The sequence below is a fragment of the Phallusia mammillata genome, chromosome 5 (genome assembly GCF_965637545.1).
Source record: "Phallusia mammillata chromosome 5, kaPhaMamm4.hap1.1, whole genome shotgun sequence".
NCBI classification, from domain to species: Eukaryota; Metazoa; Chordata; class Ascidiacea; order Phlebobranchia; family Ascidiidae; genus Phallusia; species Phallusia mammillata.
In genome coordinates this window covers 13440531-13457667 of record NC_137256.1, presented here as the reverse complement: position 1 = coordinate 13457667, position 17137 = coordinate 13440531, and the positions used below count along the sequence as shown (strand labels likewise).

Here is a 17137-nt window from a genome sequence, read left to right as displayed (position 1 = left end):
ATTGGCTGAATCAGTTTGGCCTTATATGTGTTTTCAAAGTTTCAGTTAAAGCCAGAAGTTTTCAAAAAACTTGGCAGAAACCAAAGTTATGTAAAATTACCGCATACTTTTTTTTTTTGTTAATCAACTATTAAAAACTAATTTGGTGTCTCTAGGTAAAACACCCCACATGGTAGAAAATATATTGATTGTTTTGTTTAGCCTAATTCCAGCTCATAAAAAAGGCATTTTTGAGAAGCTAGCTATTTGGCATGTATAGTAGTTTTAGTTAAAATTATAAAACAACTATATTGGCTATTATTGTTCAATACAAAGCACTGCTAAAAATACAACAATATACTTTGACACGCATATTAATATCCACAACCACCATGGGGAATGCAAAACTACAAATTAAAAAATACCTATATTTTGTAACAGAGATAGGAAGTCAGAACATCAAATGACAAACTAAACATATTTAGAAGTTACCCTGTTTTAGGTGTTTACCATTTCTAGAAATACCTCAGTTCTTTATAGTCAATCAAGGCCTCAGTAATTCAAGTAAAAAATTCTTGACACGGTTTATTGCAAATACATCCATATAAAAAAGTGTTTGTGGCTGGCTATTTAAATTTAAGTTCGTATACTCGTTGCGTAAGCGTTTAGTTTGACATCAAATAGTATTCCGTTTTCCACGAAGTGCAGAAGCAACATTATGTTATGCAGTGGTAACAACAGACTAATCACAGTTGAGAGAGAAACTCCAAAGGTAGGTAAATCACTATTCACTTCACATAAAACAGCCCAATAAAATCAAAAACAACATTTCACTTTCATCTTTCCGCCTGTAGCCGACCAAAACCAAATAGCACTGGAGTTACTCAATTCTTTTTTTTTTAGATTGTCACAACGGTTCATGAAGTTCTTCGCAACAACAGTTTTTTAGACGACCAAAAACAAGTGAATGTAGTTTCGTCATAAACTTGTTTGTGCAGAAAGTTGTAGATTAATTCTTATTGGAAAATAAAAATCTTCAAGAGAAGCACCTAAGCTCAGGGCAAGTACCAGTAACTGTTTTGTTTTGTTTGTCACAATTTGTTTGTGAACAGCGAAAATGACGTAACAAAAAAATACAAAGGTTTAGAAATTTCACCAAGGTTATCTCCCTGTTGTTGCGTGTGGCGCAGGACCAAACGGTTTGTTGATTTCCTGTGTTAGCAATGTGGTTTGGTCATGAGGTTTTATATAGCTTGTGCAATATATGCTTCCTTTTTTATGTTTTCACGATTTGTATTTCTTATTGGGTAAGAAGTTGTTGTAGCTGAGATGTTTCCAGCGGGTGGATTCGGCGATGCTCCATTTGGATCTTACCCCGCCCCAGCGGAGACTGTCTGGAAGACTTTGTTTCTTTCCCGTTCTTCTGTTATGGAACGACCCTCATTTTGGCAATATTCAAAGTACACAGCAAGAGGTTGTCAGTCGCCTATGCCCCCTTCTTTCATTGGAAGGTAACTGTTACCTTCATAGTTGCATATTATTGTAACAGCCTTGGTTTTTGTTCATAAATTTTAATCATGCAGCGCTACCATAAAAAGACAATTGTACTTATTTACGACCTTTAATGTATATTGTAGACTATTTCTAAATTTACATTGTGTGTTTGTTTTTTACCGACAATTAAAGGTCATTTGGAATGGTTCAAACAGTTGTTCCTCCACCGCTGCCATGTTTTTGCCCTAATTTGGGTTGTGAATTTGACATGCCCACAAGCATGATCCCAGATTTTAAACCAGTGCCAAGGTGATCACTTCATCATACCACAAACAAAAATACCAGTTTGTCCAAACTGCATCCTCTGTTTGTTGTAGGAATTTACCAAAATCGCCCGCAGTAGGACCAGGAGGTGATGCTCCGTTTGTTTACCCGAAAGTTGAAAATGTACGATCGCTTTGTTTGACGCCCAATCCCGAAACAGAATTAAATCCAAGTACGTTATATATGCTAACACAGTGTATGAGTTTGATAAAGGTATTTTGTGATCTTTTGTTCCGAAAGCTGCAGCGAAAAAGTCAGAGAGCTCGCACAAAAAGCGGAATATTTTTACCACCGTCGAAAGTTATCTCATAAAAATTGCCGAGTTTTACAACAAACTGTGCTATCGACATTGCTACAGGTATATAACAGTCTACAACAGCTTTTTTTACCTAACAGTAAGTATTGTAGCCCAGGTCATTACAAAATGGCAGTGAACAAGTTGCTCACCAAATCACGCTCGCTTTTCTATATCCTTGAATCACATGCGGTGCGTGACGTCATATCCAAAAACAACAGCTGGAAAACTACAGAAAAAGCAGTAGAAGCTTTCCAACACAACGTATGTGTGTTAACATACTGTACAACCAACCAACTAACGCGATGATTTTGCTACTTTATGTTCTGTTTACGATACAAACTTTCGTTTTTAGTATCTCCTTCTGGCAGACAATCTCGCCGTAAACCTCTTGCAGCTAATTCTCACATACAGCGAGTATGGATTCATTTCGGTGGACCAAGATGACCCGCTCAGGTACTAGTATGAGAGATTAGAAACGCGCACTATACGGGTTAAGATTCTGCTTGCTTTCGTTTTTTATTATATGAGGTAGAATGAGAAACATGTCGCTCCAACCCAGAGTTGTAAACGGGCCTAAAATTGGAGCCCGAAACCCGGCCCGAACCCGATTCGTTTTTGAGAAGCCCATTTAGGCCCGAAAGTTTGATTGACAGGCCTATACATTGAAGCACCAGGAAAGACCAAGACAACAAACGAAATGGACAATAATAGACAATTGGTCTTGAACAAGGCGTTTTAGGGCTGTTTGACATTAGGTCAGGGCCAGCAAATAGCTACTTCGCTAGTTAAATTTATTCAAAAAATACTGACACAGAGTGTAAAGTTATGCCCGAATCAGGCCCGTTTTTTGGAAGAAACCTAAGCCCAAACCCGGACCGACGTACAACTCTGCACCCACCTGTCAAACAGGATTTGAACTTAATGGTGAAAATAACGGCCCACATAGACGTAAAAAGCGACATGCTTTATTGTTCAAACGTTTCGGCAAATGCTCATGCTATCATCAGTGATACGTCTATTTGGGCCGTTATTTTCACCATTAAACTTATGAACAGATCCGTATACAGTGTTCCAAGGATTTGAACTGGTTTTTGACTTTTGGGGAATGTTTTGATGGTCTGAAGTGCTACCTGTTTGCGTGCAACATATAGTTGGATATTTGAGCCTGAGTTTAGTACGTCAATTGCACATATAGTCGTTTGATTCACGTACATAATTGTTGTTGTGTTTTTTTCAGTATATCGTCTTTCTATCGAGGCGAAATGCGCCTGGGTCGGGTATTGCCGGGTGTTTATCAGATGCACGTAACCTCATTGCAGTACACAACCCTCACAAATCTTTTACAACTCTCCCCCTGTCCCCTGGAACACGTGAAAATTCAACATCAACAAAATGAGGATTCTTTGGACCTTTCAACCGCCCTCGACCTAAGGTAGACCAGCGTTTCTCAACCTAGGGGTCGTTATGTTAGAAAACCTCTGAAGGGGGTCGCAGAGTAAAAAAATTAAAGTATCTCGAGCTTTAATTAGTTTCTTAAGTTTAAAATTACTTATTAAAAACAAACTCTTTGACCTATCCTTATTGATTTTAGTAACGATTCTGACTTGGACATTAGCCATCTCAGTAAAAATTGCGACGAAGGAGTAGACTTGCTAACTGACGATATTAACGACCTTCCTATGACAACCGATGAGATAGAGGAGACATCAAATTATCTCAAGATGCTGCGCTGGCAAGTTCGATTTAATCAAAACCCGGATATGGAAGATGAAAAGTGAGTAGTTTAGCCTGTGTCGTAATTTGAGAGCAGATAAATACAAATTAATGGTTTTATAAATTCAACCAAGCTGTCTGCTGTAGCAGAATACTCAAGACTTTTTTTACAAACACAGCATTAAAAACGCTGTTCTTTAACCAATCAAGCTTTTACCCGAAGATATTTTACGCAGCTACTACTTATGCTGCAAAGCAGTTAGACCACACTATGACGAACCAGAATTCATTCTGCAGTTGGATTCGGTCCAATATGTCTTTGGAAAAATGGTGTCTCCTAAAATGAAGTTAGTTTTTGTGAATTGTTTTTCATTTCATTTTTTTTCATCGAGAAATACCATTTCTTGGACAATTGTGCATTTCATTCCCCAAACAGGTTTGACACTTAGCTGTGTTGGTACCTTTTATTGACAAAAAAAACAAGAAAGTGCGTTGTATTTAGTTTCCACGATCCTTCACTTGAAGAAATTGTCCTTGACTGTCGACCTGTCGGGCGTTTTGAAGTTTTGCATTCATTCGGTCATTCTTTGCCCACTTACACACAAGCAGTTGGAGTTCTGGTTGATTATCTTCGCCACAAACGCTTTAAAAGAACGGTCTTTTAGTTTTGGGGTGAAAATAGTCATTTGGGGCCTGTTCGGCAAGTATTTGTTGTTAAAAAATATATTCTTCAGTTAGTTTTATTTTATTCGCCACTGCTGATTAAAGTGTTGAAGTCAAAACGATTTTTGTAGGTAGATCTTGGTTCAAAAAATATCCTATAAAAGCTTTTAAACAATTCTGACGTGTTTTTTTGTGCCTCGGTGAGTAGTTTCATTGTATGTACTTCTACGCGACTTGTAAATTAATTGTTTTGCATCCATTTGCCGAATAAAAGAAAACTGTTTTTTTGTTATGTTACCAAAAGTTAAAAGTTTAGTTGACACAAAGAAATTATAGTTGGATGATGTTTATTTTTTTAAATGCCTATGTTAATTGTAAAATTGTAACCAAATAATGTATATTTTGGATGTGGGTGTGGGTGTGGCAAACTGAATATTTACACACATTGGCTATTTTAAAATTTCTGGTTTTCTGAGAAAACTGTTTTTTGTTTTATTTTAGTTAATAAAATTTGAACAGCTTTTTAAGGTGGTTTCAAGAGTTACTCGTTGTAATTGCATGGCTGTAAAACCCCCAGACACCAAATATTCCAAATTTCCCTTAAAAATGACCCTTCAGTTCCTTGCAACAACCAATTTCAGCAGGTGCAAAGCAACCAATAGAGCTATTTCCGTGAAATTTCCATGTGCAAAAATTTGCACATGCAGCTGCCATACTCTGCAGAATGGACCCATGTAGTTTTGTCTGAATCAAATTTCCATTTGCACATCATCAAAGATTAGTTATGTAGCAGATTGTAGGTAAATTGTCATTGTAAAAAAACATTCCAGTTACAGTAAGTACAGTAATATATTAATTGATATCACATTTTTTTAACTGTTTGTGTGTATTTAATGTTTTAGTCAAAATGTCACACAGTTTATTTATGATGTGATATTTGTTGGCTTGTTGTGAAAAAATATTTTCCACAGTTAACAGTTTGCATTGTGCTTAAAAACTTATCTTTACTGTGTAAAACTTGCAGGATTATTGTTAAAGTTGACAAAATCAGTTTGACAAGCAATTATGGTTGATTAATTTTGTACAAATAAATGCAACAAACACCAGGCAAAGATGGGAAAAGTAAACATAAAGAAGTATTTTCCAATAAGTTTTGCGTCCAGTTTGTTGCTTGGTGTACCAGGACTTTTTTATGCCTTTCCGTAAGTACCAGTTATATGTGTTCTATCTGTTGTAATGAGAATTGTGATGTGTTTATGTGTATGTATCAAGTTTTATTAGAATTAATAAAAAAATGCAAGTTACTAACAAAAACCTCAATAGTACAACAAGTTATAATTTATTTTTAAGGCATATTTAAGAACAAAATCCAGCTGCTAGTAATGGAAGTCCCAAAAATTACTACATTTGTTAAACCTGATTTAAACTGACATTTTTCATCTTATCAGCTGACTATTACCTATATTTAATCAAGGGGTAAACAGATGGCAGTGGAAGTTTCTCCTTGGCTTCTTGTTTATGTTGCGATGATATATGTGTATGTTCTGATTAACTTCCTACTGGCTGGAATTAAAGATCCTGGAATATATGCAAAACGTAAGTAAATTGTTTCTATCACTGTACACCAGGCCCATTAAAGATACCATAGTTATGAATTTATGTTCATCTTAACTAAATTATTTCTAGTAAGTATTTGTATATTATTATGTATAAAAGAAAATATGGAATTGGTTTTTAAGCAAAGGTGGTTTATTTGCATTGCTTGCATGGATTTTGTGCAGTTATGGCATTTAAGTCGAAAATTACCATGAACATGAACAAAATATATTGTAGGATCATGCAATTATATGTTGTATATTCTAACAAGTTAATTGGCAGGAAAACGATAACTGCCACAGGAAAAACTCTGCCTTGGGTCTTGGTATATGAAAACATAGAGACACAATGGCACTAAAACAATGTTAATCAGCTGGCCATAGCTGCACAAGAATAAAGTGTTATTGAATGCTACAATATGAAGGACAGAAATGGTAGATGATTGCTAAATGCACTGCTGCACTAGGTTATAAAGCGTTTTGTGACAGATGCTTTTAAGAAAATGAGTTTTTGGAAAAATTGGTAGAACCTGTCAAGGAGACCTAAAAACAACTTGTGTCAGAGAAAGAGGTTCCAATTTGACAGAAAAGCAAACCACTGAAAGAAACCTTGTTAATTAGTTTCTGTACACAAGTACTAGTATTATGATTTTAATCAAAATGTTTGATGTTTAAGACATTTACAGTTTTGTTAAAGGGACATGGTAGCTAATCAAATCAAGGTGTGGTTTTCCACCCACCACATAAAAGACCTTTGAAATGTTTAGGTATTCAGTATGTTTTCTTTTGTTTAGGTTCTGAACCAGAGGATGATGAGGATGATTTTCGGGCCCCAGTCCATATTACTACACTGATACACAATGTATCAGTGCGGATGAAGTGGTGCAGCACATGCAAATTTTACAGACCACCTAGAGTTTCACACTGCAGTGCATGCAACAACTGCATACAGGTCTGGACTAGTGTCTGTCTATTAATATTTTATCACTGTTTAAAGCTTACTTGTATTGAATAAACTGTTCTGCCAAATGTATGTTGAATTTTGCTGCAATCCATTAATCCCTACCTGCCTTTAGCATAAAAATATATGTTAATTGCTGTGGTGGGGATTTTTAAGTACAGTTTGTTTGGTTACTTTTGAAACAAATTGACACCAAAGAATTTTTATTGATTTGTAGATGATTTAAAATAGTTTGCTTTATTGTGTGTTGCCTCAAAAGATAACTTCAAAAGTATAAAGTATTATATACATTGTATTGGTAGTAAAATGGCAATGTTTTAGTCTACCCTAATAGAAAATTTGTTTTTCTAAATCAATAGTCTTTGCTTTAGAAATTTGATCATCACTGTCCCTGGGTGAACAATTGCATTGGAGGTCGAAACTACAGATATTTCTTTATATTTTTGGTAACTTTATCAGTTCATATGGTCAACACACTGATTGTAACTCTTTGGTTTGTTATCCGAAATTTATCAAGTCCAGTACCTGCCCCAACCAGTGACCTTACTGTGGGAATATCGTAAGTGTTTTTTGGAATGCATATGCAGACTTGTAAATGAAAAGCATCATAATCCTTATTGTAAAACATAATGTTTAATGTAGATTTTATAGACTCTAAATCTGACCAAAATATCTTATTAGTTTCATCCTGAGTAAGTTATAATTTTTCTGCTTTTTTTAAATGCACTCAATGCTCCAGGAATAAATAAAAAGTGTAAAGGAATAATTATAAATGTTACAATTTTTTTGCTTTTGTTCAGGATTTTCATTCTTGTTATTGTAACTCTCCTGTTCATCCCAGTTTTTGGTCTTACTGTATTCCATGTTACTCTTGTTGTCAGAGGGAGAACTACTAATGAACAGGTAGTTTAAAATTTTATATTTCAGTGTTTCAAAAAATACTTTTGTTTGGAAGAAAGATAAATTAATATGGCAATTAGGTCATTTAGCTTTATCGCATTTTGTTGCTTTTAAAATCAACTACACAAAGTTTCATACTTACATCATTTGGACTTATGTCGATCATGTGTTAATTCGTTATGTTTCATACAGTAGTTACTCACATGTACCACAGCCTGCTGGTACAAGTTTACTTTACTCCCAGATCTATATTGTTGACTTTATTTGAAGGTGACTGGAAAATTTCGAAATGGAATTAATCCATTTGACGAAGGATGTTATACAAACTGTTCAAAAGCATTTTGCGTCCCAGAAGCATCCAGGTATACATGTAAAAAATGTACCTATGATTTTGTTTAGCATAACCAACCTAACTTCTCCACTTGGTAAAGTTCCAATTCAAATAACAATCTAATCTAGAATAAAACATTATAATTAGGTCTTTGTTACCAAACTTTGGCCTTCGATGCCAACATCAGTTCACATAATTGTTTGCTTTCATTAAGCTAAAACTTGTTACATTGTCTACTTTAAAATACAGTGACTGATTTAGTGGTTTCACGCTGAATTTTCGTGATCTGATTTTTAGTGACCCTGAATCGCGCAGTTGCTTTTACTTGAAAGGAGATATAATTAATAAGAACAGATTTACTCTGTTTCAACCTTCATCTGCAAGCCAAAATGAAATAACTTCTGTGATAAAAAAAGTTTTGTTGAAATGTTTAAATTTTGAAATGAACAACTATTTATCTTCTTTTTCAGCTACCTTAACTTTTCCAATGTTGATCCTTCTGTTTATCTACAATACATGAAAAAGAAATCAAAGCCAAGAACTGTTTCATCTAGCATGGTTGTAATTAAAGTTAACCAAAATGGGCATGTAAAACCTGTTACTGTCTTAGCAAAGGTAAGATGTTTTTTGTAAGTAACGGAGATTGTATACAAATGCAAACAAAAGAACTAACAAATAAAAGGGTTTTTTTTATAATATCATCCGTGTTTTCTTTTAGCAGTTTTGCTCTTGATAAATCCATCCTGTTTTGCCAAAGTCTGCTCTATAAAATAGTTTTATTTTGTGTGTTACAAATCAGGAAGGAAATAAAATTGATGATGATTCATTTGATGAAATTGAGTTGGATGGGTTGTCACCTGACACTGAAGCTCCACCACCAAAACCATCACTCTCATATCTTATGCCAAGTTCTTCAGGCCAACCTTCATCAACGTAAATGCTCCTTTTTGTTTGAATTTTTATTTAACAAACCACACTGTTCTTTTGCTAAAATACTATCTCAATAAACCAAAGGTGTAGGTTTTTATTCACTGTGCTTGCCAAACTAAACTGTTTGGTATGTTTTTTCATGTGTATGACTTGCCACCAAGCCTATGTTTCTGCTTTTTTGCTAAATTTTTCTTGTAGCATATTCTTTTCAGATTTTTTTGTTTTTATTTACCACAGTCAAAAACCTTCTGTACATGTTTTGTTTTTTAGACATAGCAGAACAAACTACATTGAAATGGAAAGATTGAATGGAGATGCTGATGTTCAAATTGTAAATCCCAGTCACCGCTCTTCCAGCAGAAAGGTAGAAAGTTTAAAAAAAATTAAAGGCATGCTAAAATACTTTTCAAATTTACTGAATGTTTTTTCTTAAAAATTTTTTGTCCTTTATTTTATTTTTTGTTTATTATTTGATTTATAGGAGTTTGATCCAAATCGATTTCGAGCGAAAGTAACTTCTGTTCCTTCACAAAATATGGTTAGCATATTGTTTTGTTATTTTTTAATCTTATTGTGTTTTTGGTGCATCTGCTGTACACCACCAACCATTCATGGTTTCATTTTTGCATGAAGCATTTTTAGTTGATATCTTTAAAACATCTTTAAATTGTAGTTTCTATGCTGTAGCCTTGGGCTCTGATTCGACTAGCAGTTTAAAGTGTTCTTGTCAATGTTATCTTTGTGGTTTAAAAAATGTGGAACATATTTTTAGGTTGAAGCAGTAGTTCTCAACAATGAAGACCTCAGTGCCAATGGGGACAACTTAAGCAACACAGAAGCTTCTGACAGCAGATTAAGTTTATCTCTTTCTGAGTCTGTTCTGCAAACCTTTTTCACAGGCAAAACTGGTGAGTGCCTCCCTTATTGGTTAATTTATTGGTTTAAGGTTGATTATTTTTTTATTTTTTTATCACCAGATAAGTTGATGTGTGTTTGTTGAATTTTCAAAATACACCTAACTAACAGTAAATACTGCAAGGTTGGCTAAACATATAAATCAGTGCACAACTCCCCAAGCATATGTTTCATTATGCATGAAATAAAGTATAATTTATTGGTGTCGAACTTTAAACAAAATATAAAAGAAATTAAAATATGTAGGGAAGATTCAAGGCTCAATGAGTTCCCTTAACAACCGGCTTGATCTTTCGTCATCGCCATCAGATAGTGAAAACGATGTTGAAATGCAACAAGCAAATACATCCTCTTTCCATCATCCCGACACTGAACTGGAACACGCCGAGTCCCACGACAAACTTTTAACGGGCATCGAGCCATCGAAACCAGGCCGTTTTCCGACGCACTCTGCGAGCGACGACAATCATAGCGATGTCAGTGTCGGTATTACACGTTCGGAAAACAACAGTAACAGCAGTAATAAAGAGGAACCGTACATGGAGGCAGCGCGAATGTCTAACGGGCGTGTTGGGCGCACCAAGAATCGATCGTATTCTGACAAAACGACAGGCGATTACGATAACCTAAATGCCATGTGGCTTCCGCCTCGTCAATCTCTAATTCAATCAGTAGACGAAAACGAGAATAATTCCAACAACAGATCGCTGATGGACATGAGCGCGGAACAGGTATGAGAATTGTTTGGTTTTTTGCCTTGATTTCTTTTGAAAACGTCGAGAAGATATATCACAAAAATACTATTTTTTGTTGAAATAAGTCATCTTGCGTAATGCAACGCTTTTATGCAATTAAAATTGCATCGTGTAAGTGTAGATCTTTTAAAGGTTCAGCACGAACTGGAAGCTGCCATGCGTGAGGCCAACATGCAAGCACTTGCGGCCGAGGAAGAAATGTTAAGATACGAGCAGCCGCAATCAACAACCGCTACCTTCGCAGACAGCGGTTGTGAGCTGACGCTTCGCGATGACGTTCAACCGCAGCGGGGCCTCGAAACGCACGTTACCAAGCCAACAAGCGACATCCTTGATACCGAATATTGTCGTCAAGAGACCGCAAACACTGTGTCGTCCGTGGAATCCAGTCCTGGCGAAACCCGTGACAAAGAGGGTGTCGTCCGTTCTAGATCACGATCGAAGACGCGATCTCGAACTACACCTGCCGGGCGCCATCTGATGGTGGGAATGCCAAAATACGAACGTCTTCCCACCGCCGGCCATGTCTCTTCGATAATCGGACGTTTTGAGCAAACCAAACAACCGGATTTAATTGACGATTCTGAAAATGTTTCACCGAAACATAGAAGCAATCATTTGGCGTCCAAGCTTGAAAGCGAAAGTCTTATTGCTAAATAACCAATGGGCCGTTGTAAATAGTAATTTGCCTTTCTGAATGAATATTTAACAAGCCTGAAGCCGAATATCACATCGATCTTACAACGTACAAGGGCGTGAACAGCGAGCGCTGGGATGAAAACATTTTCAGTGACAATATCAATCCTTGTAAGTTGCCACGAAGTGTATCCTGTGCAACATAGTACACGCGCGTGCTGCATTATTTGATTTTAATCTGCAAGTGTTTTGTTTTCATTCTTGTATGAAAGACTTCACCGCGTAACTATATCCAAACAGTGTTGCAACCAAAAGGTGAAGTTTATATTAGTCGCTAGTCTCACCAACACCATTTCCGCTTTTTACCGCGGGCTTCGCTATTTAAAGAGGTTTCCATGCAATCACGTCACCCTATCGACAGTTGCGTTTTCGCATTGATCTCATCGTTAACTCTTTGAAGGCTTTTACATGTCACGAAAAAGGTTTGCGCTAAAGCAGCGAGTGAATATCGATTCTTGCATCGATTGCCCAGCAGGGAAAAGTTGATATTTGTTCTTTGCCAACCGTGAAGCCACCCCGACGTCATTGATTCGAATACAAACGATGATGTCATCGCTCCTCACGTGAACCCGATTGAACTTCCTGATACTGGTGTGGGAATACAATCTAGGTGCAAGATTTGATAATTGCCGATGGCCATGTAATGGACAAGATTTTATGATAATATTATTGTTTATTTAATGACAACACACTGGTCAGTGATCTAATTATTACGAAGAAGTGTTTTTTGGGGTATTTTTTTCGTCAAACTTTGTTCATTATGCCACTTGCACTACGACGTTTTGTTATTACGTTCATTTTTTTCCCAAAACGTCATCCTTCAGCTTGCGCTTGTTTTGCAAGCTACCGTTTGAACTTATTTATTTATCCGCGTCCGTTAATTCTGATAATTAAATCCGTTCTTAGTTGGTGGGTTAGACTAAGTACAATCGATTATGCTACATTTGGTTGAGGGGTTTAGTTTTGTTCTGTTGCTGTAATAACACAATGGTACCTGGATACTCTTTGATAATTTGGATTTCAACAATTTTGTGAAAAAAATAAATGCATGAGGTGAAAGAAAACCTAATTAAGTGTTTAGTGTGTTCAAGGCTGTTAAACGCGATTTGATTTTCCTGTTTTTGGTAGCTACGAATTACTTTTTAGGGTTTTTAACCTGATTAACTTGTACAAAACGCGCGCAGTTTTATCATGTTGAAACGCATACATTGATATACACAATATTTTCTAACTTACACCAACGTATAGTCACTTACTTTGTCGCAACCCTTCAGTATTCTTCTGCAATGCGCCTGCCCACTTCCGCCCACTTTGTCTTCTTTCCGGAGTAATGATGCTATGTTACTTTAAAAATTCATACCAAATATGAAAACATCCATATTTAATCTCGCTGCGCCACAAGTGGTTCAAAATTACGGGGAAGTAAGGATTTCATTTTGAAAGTTTTAAGACCGTATCAAAATAAACCAAGGGTAAGAATGCTTTTCGTTTCTTTCGATTAGTGCATTTAACACCTAAACGTCATTCATTGTACTTAACCTACTACACTACCCTCACCTCATAGTATGTTTTTCGATTTCAAAACTCCACACTTGCGAATACATGAGCCGTCCAAACTTGCCCTAAATGCGTCTGTAGTATTTAAAGCAGAAGAATCGTGTTTTCCTGTAAATGCGACATGAGCGTAGTTGCAAGGATATTTATTGTCGAACCGTTTGTGTATTTGTTATCTCACACTTTGATTGTTTATTACTACCAGTTATATTCTACATTATGCTGTTTCTATCACTACGCCGGAGAGCAGAGAGCGATTTTTGAAGTTCGTTACGTGCGAAAAAATACAAGCACTCACCATGCTGTTTGTTTGTGTCTAACTTTGATGTGAAATAGAAGTTGATTTGCAAATCCAGTTTTTCAGGTAAAATTGGGTACGCATACTAAATCATCGAAAGCTATGTCTTAAACCACTACCTTACAGTTTTGGCCCAATGTAATATCTCTCAAAACTATAAAACTTTGTATAATGTTCCGACTTTTTATATTTACAAAGTTTCTAGAAACTGATAAAATTATAACCGTGAAGTGCAGCGATCCTATTAGTTCCAGCACCCATTTTTGCACTATTTTTATGCAAATTTATAAGGTATATTGATTGAGATACGTAGGTACATGTGGTCGGTAGCGCCAAAAACTAAATTAAGAAGCTTTGGGCAGGTGTGTCGATATCGTGCGCAGCTAACTACCAACTGTCAGTTTTGATGTCTTTGAAGACATTTTTGAAGCCCGCCTAATATTAAAAACCGCATTTTATTTTAATGGACAACTTTAGAATGAACCTAAAGCACCAGATAAGTAACGTCACCAGCAAAGGCAATCACTGCGAGGAATACTTGGCTTAGCCTACAGTTGATATGTATAGTTTTATAAGAAGATCTGGAATTTCTTAGAAAAACGTTATTATTGCAACAAATAGCAGCAACAATTTAAAGACATGAAAGTATTCACTTGTACAATAACGTTGAGCTGCACTTTTTCCTATTGTCACACAATTCAAGCACATTTTTGAAGTCACCGTTCGTGTCGCAGGGTGGTGCTGCTAAGCAAACAAACCCAACAGCAAATGGTGGTGGTGGCAAAGGCTCAATTTGTGCCTTTGGGACGTTTAACTGGCAAAAACACCGTCGTGTTAAAATTGAACTAAATTACCTTTTCGGGCTCCAAATACGCGTTGAGCAAATCTCGATGCTCCTAATTGTTGGCAGGAATGTGTAGCGTTTAGCATTCTTTTGCTTGAAAGTGGACTTCATTTGCGTTGCTGAGCTGTGCAAAGCAGTCACTTTTCAATAGAAGTTAATTTTTTGTTTGTCATGGATGTTTTGAAGGTTTCTCAATTTATTTTGTTTGTGACGTGCCTTTCGCCTTTCTTGAATTCTCAAGCATTTGGTAACTTACCTGGTTGTTCTTTGTTAATAACTATAGTTTTTTGTTGGAAGTGATGATTACTGATACCATATAAACGTGTATTGACCACATTTGTTTTGTCCCAGGACTTTCATCAACCGGTATATTGGATGACACCCAAACTTTGGATGCGGAAGAAAGCGAGTTATGGTTGTGCGCGGATCAAACATACAAAATATTTAGAGGTCAGCTGTGCGATGATGTACCAGACTGCAACGATAAGTCAGATGAGGGTGACAAAATATGCGGTGGGTTATTTTTTCTTTGATATCGTCAAATAAACCTTTTTTGTACCTAATGAATTTAAGGCGTCATGGTATTGTTATAAAAAAATTTGCCCTGTTTACCCAATATAGGCAATTTAAAATGCGAGTTTCGCTGTTTGGAAACGCGAAAGTGTCTCAGTTACATACAAGTGTGCAACTTTGTTCCTGAATGTGGATCAGGTGACAATTCCGACGAACTGAATTGTGAGGTGGGTAATCTCTTAACATGCGCCCTTCGCATTGGGCATATACTATTTTTGTTTCATTTATTGTAAAGTCAGATTGGCTAAGAACCAATGCATTTACAGTTCATTTTCTTGAAAAACTTCATCTTTTATTGTACTTTTCTATCCTTTATTTAATTCGATTAAAAAACAATGATTTTTTAAACGCGGCCCATTATAGGTGCGCAAAATGTGTTGTACTTTAAACCACTGGATAGCGTTAATTTTTTTCTTTATTTGGCATAGTAATTGTTTGTCATACATTTGACTTATACAAGAATTTTACCTATGTTACATCAGATTACTGGATATAAATGCAAAGACAGCCAAACCGCATGTTCTGATGATCCAGAACGATGCTATGGTGATGATCAGAAGTGTGACGGTATGGCGTTTTGCCGAGACGGCTCTGACGAAACTCTTTGCACACAAAATAATGGTGATTTACTTGTTTTTCTTCTTAAATTGATTTTAAGTTTGAAACAAAAGTTTACGTTAGTTTTTTTAGCCCAGGGGCTTTTTTAGGTCCGTATTTCTCAACTATTTTTCTAACCTAGCCCAAATAGAGACATGGATATTTCGTGACCCATGATCAAAATCTACTTTATTTAGAGCGCAACTTGCTGTGAACACAACATAAACCAGTTTCTAGTTCTAAGTCCGCAAGTTGCTGTTAAACACAATATGACCCATATACAGACATAAAAAACCCTGATCGGGATTCGTCCCCGGGAGGTTCCTGGGTTCGAACCCCGTGAAAAAAAAAAAGCTCGAAAAAACTGTAAATTGTGAGGTGAAAACGAGTCTCTCCATCCCACAACACTTGCTTTCGCAACAAGAAAATAATTTTTTGGCGGTTTAAAGGGAATTGTGACGTCATATTAAGAGATGTTACGTAATATGAATCTGCTTAGAACGAAGTTATGTATCGTGCAAGGCGGACATCAAAATTGAGTCTTGACATTTTTGTCTGTCTGTGCCCACTTGCAAACAGCTGTATGGCCGATATCGGTTGCGAAACGCTTGTTTAGGTTGCCGCTTTAAAAAAAAATTACCCGCATTTTTTTAACAATATAATTCCGCTTATCTTAGAATCACGAACGCCGCATAACGGTTGTTTTTGTGACTTAGTTAACGATAATCTTGTGACATTCGAAGAGCAGCATTGACCGAATCTGGTCGAAATTTTAGGGAATATTAGAAATTTACTTACATTCACCACTTGCATTATAGGCATGTTAAGCATGGCAGAATACCCCTAATCTACTTATGTTACTTTACAGAAGTGATTGCTGTGACCACAGTCTCAGTAAATAAGAACAAGCGGAAATCCAAAGGAAAATCCAGGGGTAAAAAGACTCGCAAGTTAAGAAAAAACAGAAAACGCAAAACAGACGACACTCGCGAATTCTGGAAAAGTAGTTGTCAGAGTTGGAAAACCTGCAACAAGAAATCCAAAAAGCAACTGGTCAAATCAGCGTTTAAACAGTGCCTCAAGGATCCCAGTGGTAACATCTGCACGTGGAAACCGGTAAAACGATTTTCACTTAAGAAATGCAAACGTGTTCAGCGAAAACGAAAATTCGCCAAGCCGTGTGAAAGTTTAGTTGCCACGCTTAAATCATCAAAACAAAGTTAGTTTGAACTTTGTGTGCAGTAAAGTATCGCAGTGATATGGCGTAGCTGGCTACTGTTTATTCCATGTTTTCGTGTTTTGCTTTCGCTTTCTTTTGGGGTGTTGCGACTCGTAGCGTAACGTTTAATAAAAAAAAATCATCTTGTTCTTTTGTAGTTCATTGGCACAATATAAATCGGTAACATACCAAACTAAAGGCTTTAGGTTTAGCTAGGAGATATGCAAATGTTTTAGCCAATATTGCGTTTCGTGTATTAGACGTTATAACCGAAGCTTATTCATCAGTTTTTATTGATATTTTTTTTGTGTTTTAATAACATGCGATTTCATACCTCTAGCCCTCTAGCACTCTAGCAACATTTTGGCTGAAGTATCGTAAACAAATACAGTTGAAAACGCAGCTCCGCAAGATTGCAATTGGCCACTGTGAGGCGACCAGGAGAACATAGGTTTAAAGGTGAGGCCCTTTTTCTGTTTTGGTGGTTGGCAGAAGCAA

At 36.4% G+C, this 17137-nt stretch overlaps 3 protein-coding genes across 5 annotated transcripts; all 3 read left to right on the top strand.

The window, feature by feature from the left end:
- The first annotated feature begins 1674 nt into the window (after positions 1-1674).
- On the top strand, positions 1675-5418 carry LOC145229513 (uncharacterized). Its single transcript, XM_080094868.1, has 9 exons — positions 1675-1782; positions 1851-1969; positions 2038-2155; positions 2206-2356; positions 2448-2548; positions 3333-3527; positions 3687-3869; positions 4045-4155; positions 4311-5418. Exons 1-9 carry the CDS (start codon positions 1676-1678, stop codon positions 4471-4473), a joined length of 1248 nt encoding a protein of 415 aa, XP_079950994.1. The 5' UTR covers position 1675; the 3' UTR covers positions 4474-5418.
- An 81-nt stretch (positions 5419-5499) lies between these two features.
- LOC145229512 (uncharacterized) lies at positions 5500-13413 on the top strand. Of its 3 annotated transcripts, none has more exons than XM_080094864.1 (13): positions 5500-5673; positions 5946-6067; positions 6861-7018; positions 7399-7586; positions 7828-7930; positions 8198-8289; positions 8729-8873; positions 9058-9191; positions 9459-9552; positions 9670-9726; positions 9961-10096; positions 10350-10834; positions 10991-13413. In XM_080094864.1, the coding sequence occupies exons 1-13, from the start codon at positions 5585-5587 to the stop codon at positions 11516-11518; spliced, it is 2331 nt and encodes a 776-aa protein (XP_079950990.1). In that variant the 5' UTR covers positions 5500-5584; the 3' UTR covers positions 11519-13413. The 3 variants fall into 3 exon arrangements, with proteins under 3 accessions (XP_079950990.1, XP_079950991.1, XP_079950992.1); XM_080094866.1 differs by having other exon boundaries at positions 5613-5673; positions 5956-6067; XM_080094865.1 differs by lacking the exon at positions 9670-9726 and having other exon boundaries at positions 5502-5673.
- A 907-nt stretch (positions 13414-14320) lies between these two features.
- On the top strand, positions 14321-16786 carry LOC145230568 (uncharacterized). Its single transcript, XM_080096012.1, has 5 exons — positions 14321-14497; positions 14602-14763; positions 14872-14990; positions 15306-15444; positions 16289-16786. Exons 1-5 carry the CDS (start codon positions 14422-14424, stop codon positions 16642-16644), a joined length of 852 nt encoding a protein of 283 aa, XP_079952138.1. The 5' UTR covers positions 14321-14421; the 3' UTR covers positions 16645-16786.
- The last annotated feature ends 351 nt before the right edge of the window (positions 16787-17137 follow it).

Coding starts and splice junctions, on each gene's coding strand:
- LOC145229513 (XM_080094868.1), top strand. CDS start 1,676: ATGGTTCAAACAGTTGTTCCTCCACCGCTGCCATGTTTTTGCCCTAAT. Junction 1,970..2,037: donor CGAAACAGAATTAAATCCAA/GTACGTTATATA, acceptor TTGTTCCGAAAG/CTGCAGCGAAAAAGTCAGAG. Junction 3,528..3,686: donor TCAACCGCCCTCGACCTAAG/GTAGACCAGCGT, acceptor TATTGATTTTAG/TAACGATTCTGACTTGGACA.
- LOC145229512 (XM_080094864.1), top strand. CDS start 5,585: ATGGGAAAAGTAAACATAAAGAAGTATTTTCCAATAAGTTTTGCGTCC. Junction 7,019..7,398: donor CATGCAACAACTGCATACAG/GTCTGGACTAGT, acceptor TCTTTGCTTTAG/AAATTTGATCATCACTGTCC. Junction 8,874..9,057: donor CTGTTACTGTCTTAGCAAAG/GTAAGATGTTTT, acceptor GTTACAAATCAG/GAAGGAAATAAAATTGATGA.
- LOC145230568 (XM_080096012.1), top strand. CDS start 14,422: ATGGATGTTTTGAAGGTTTCTCAATTTATTTTGTTTGTGACGTGCCTT. Junction 14,764..14,871: donor TGAGGGTGACAAAATATGCG/GTGGGTTATTTT, acceptor TACCCAATATAG/GCAATTTAAAATGCGAGTTT. Junction 14,991..15,305: donor CCGACGAACTGAATTGTGAG/GTGGGTAATCTC, acceptor ATGTTACATCAG/ATTACTGGATATAAATGCAA.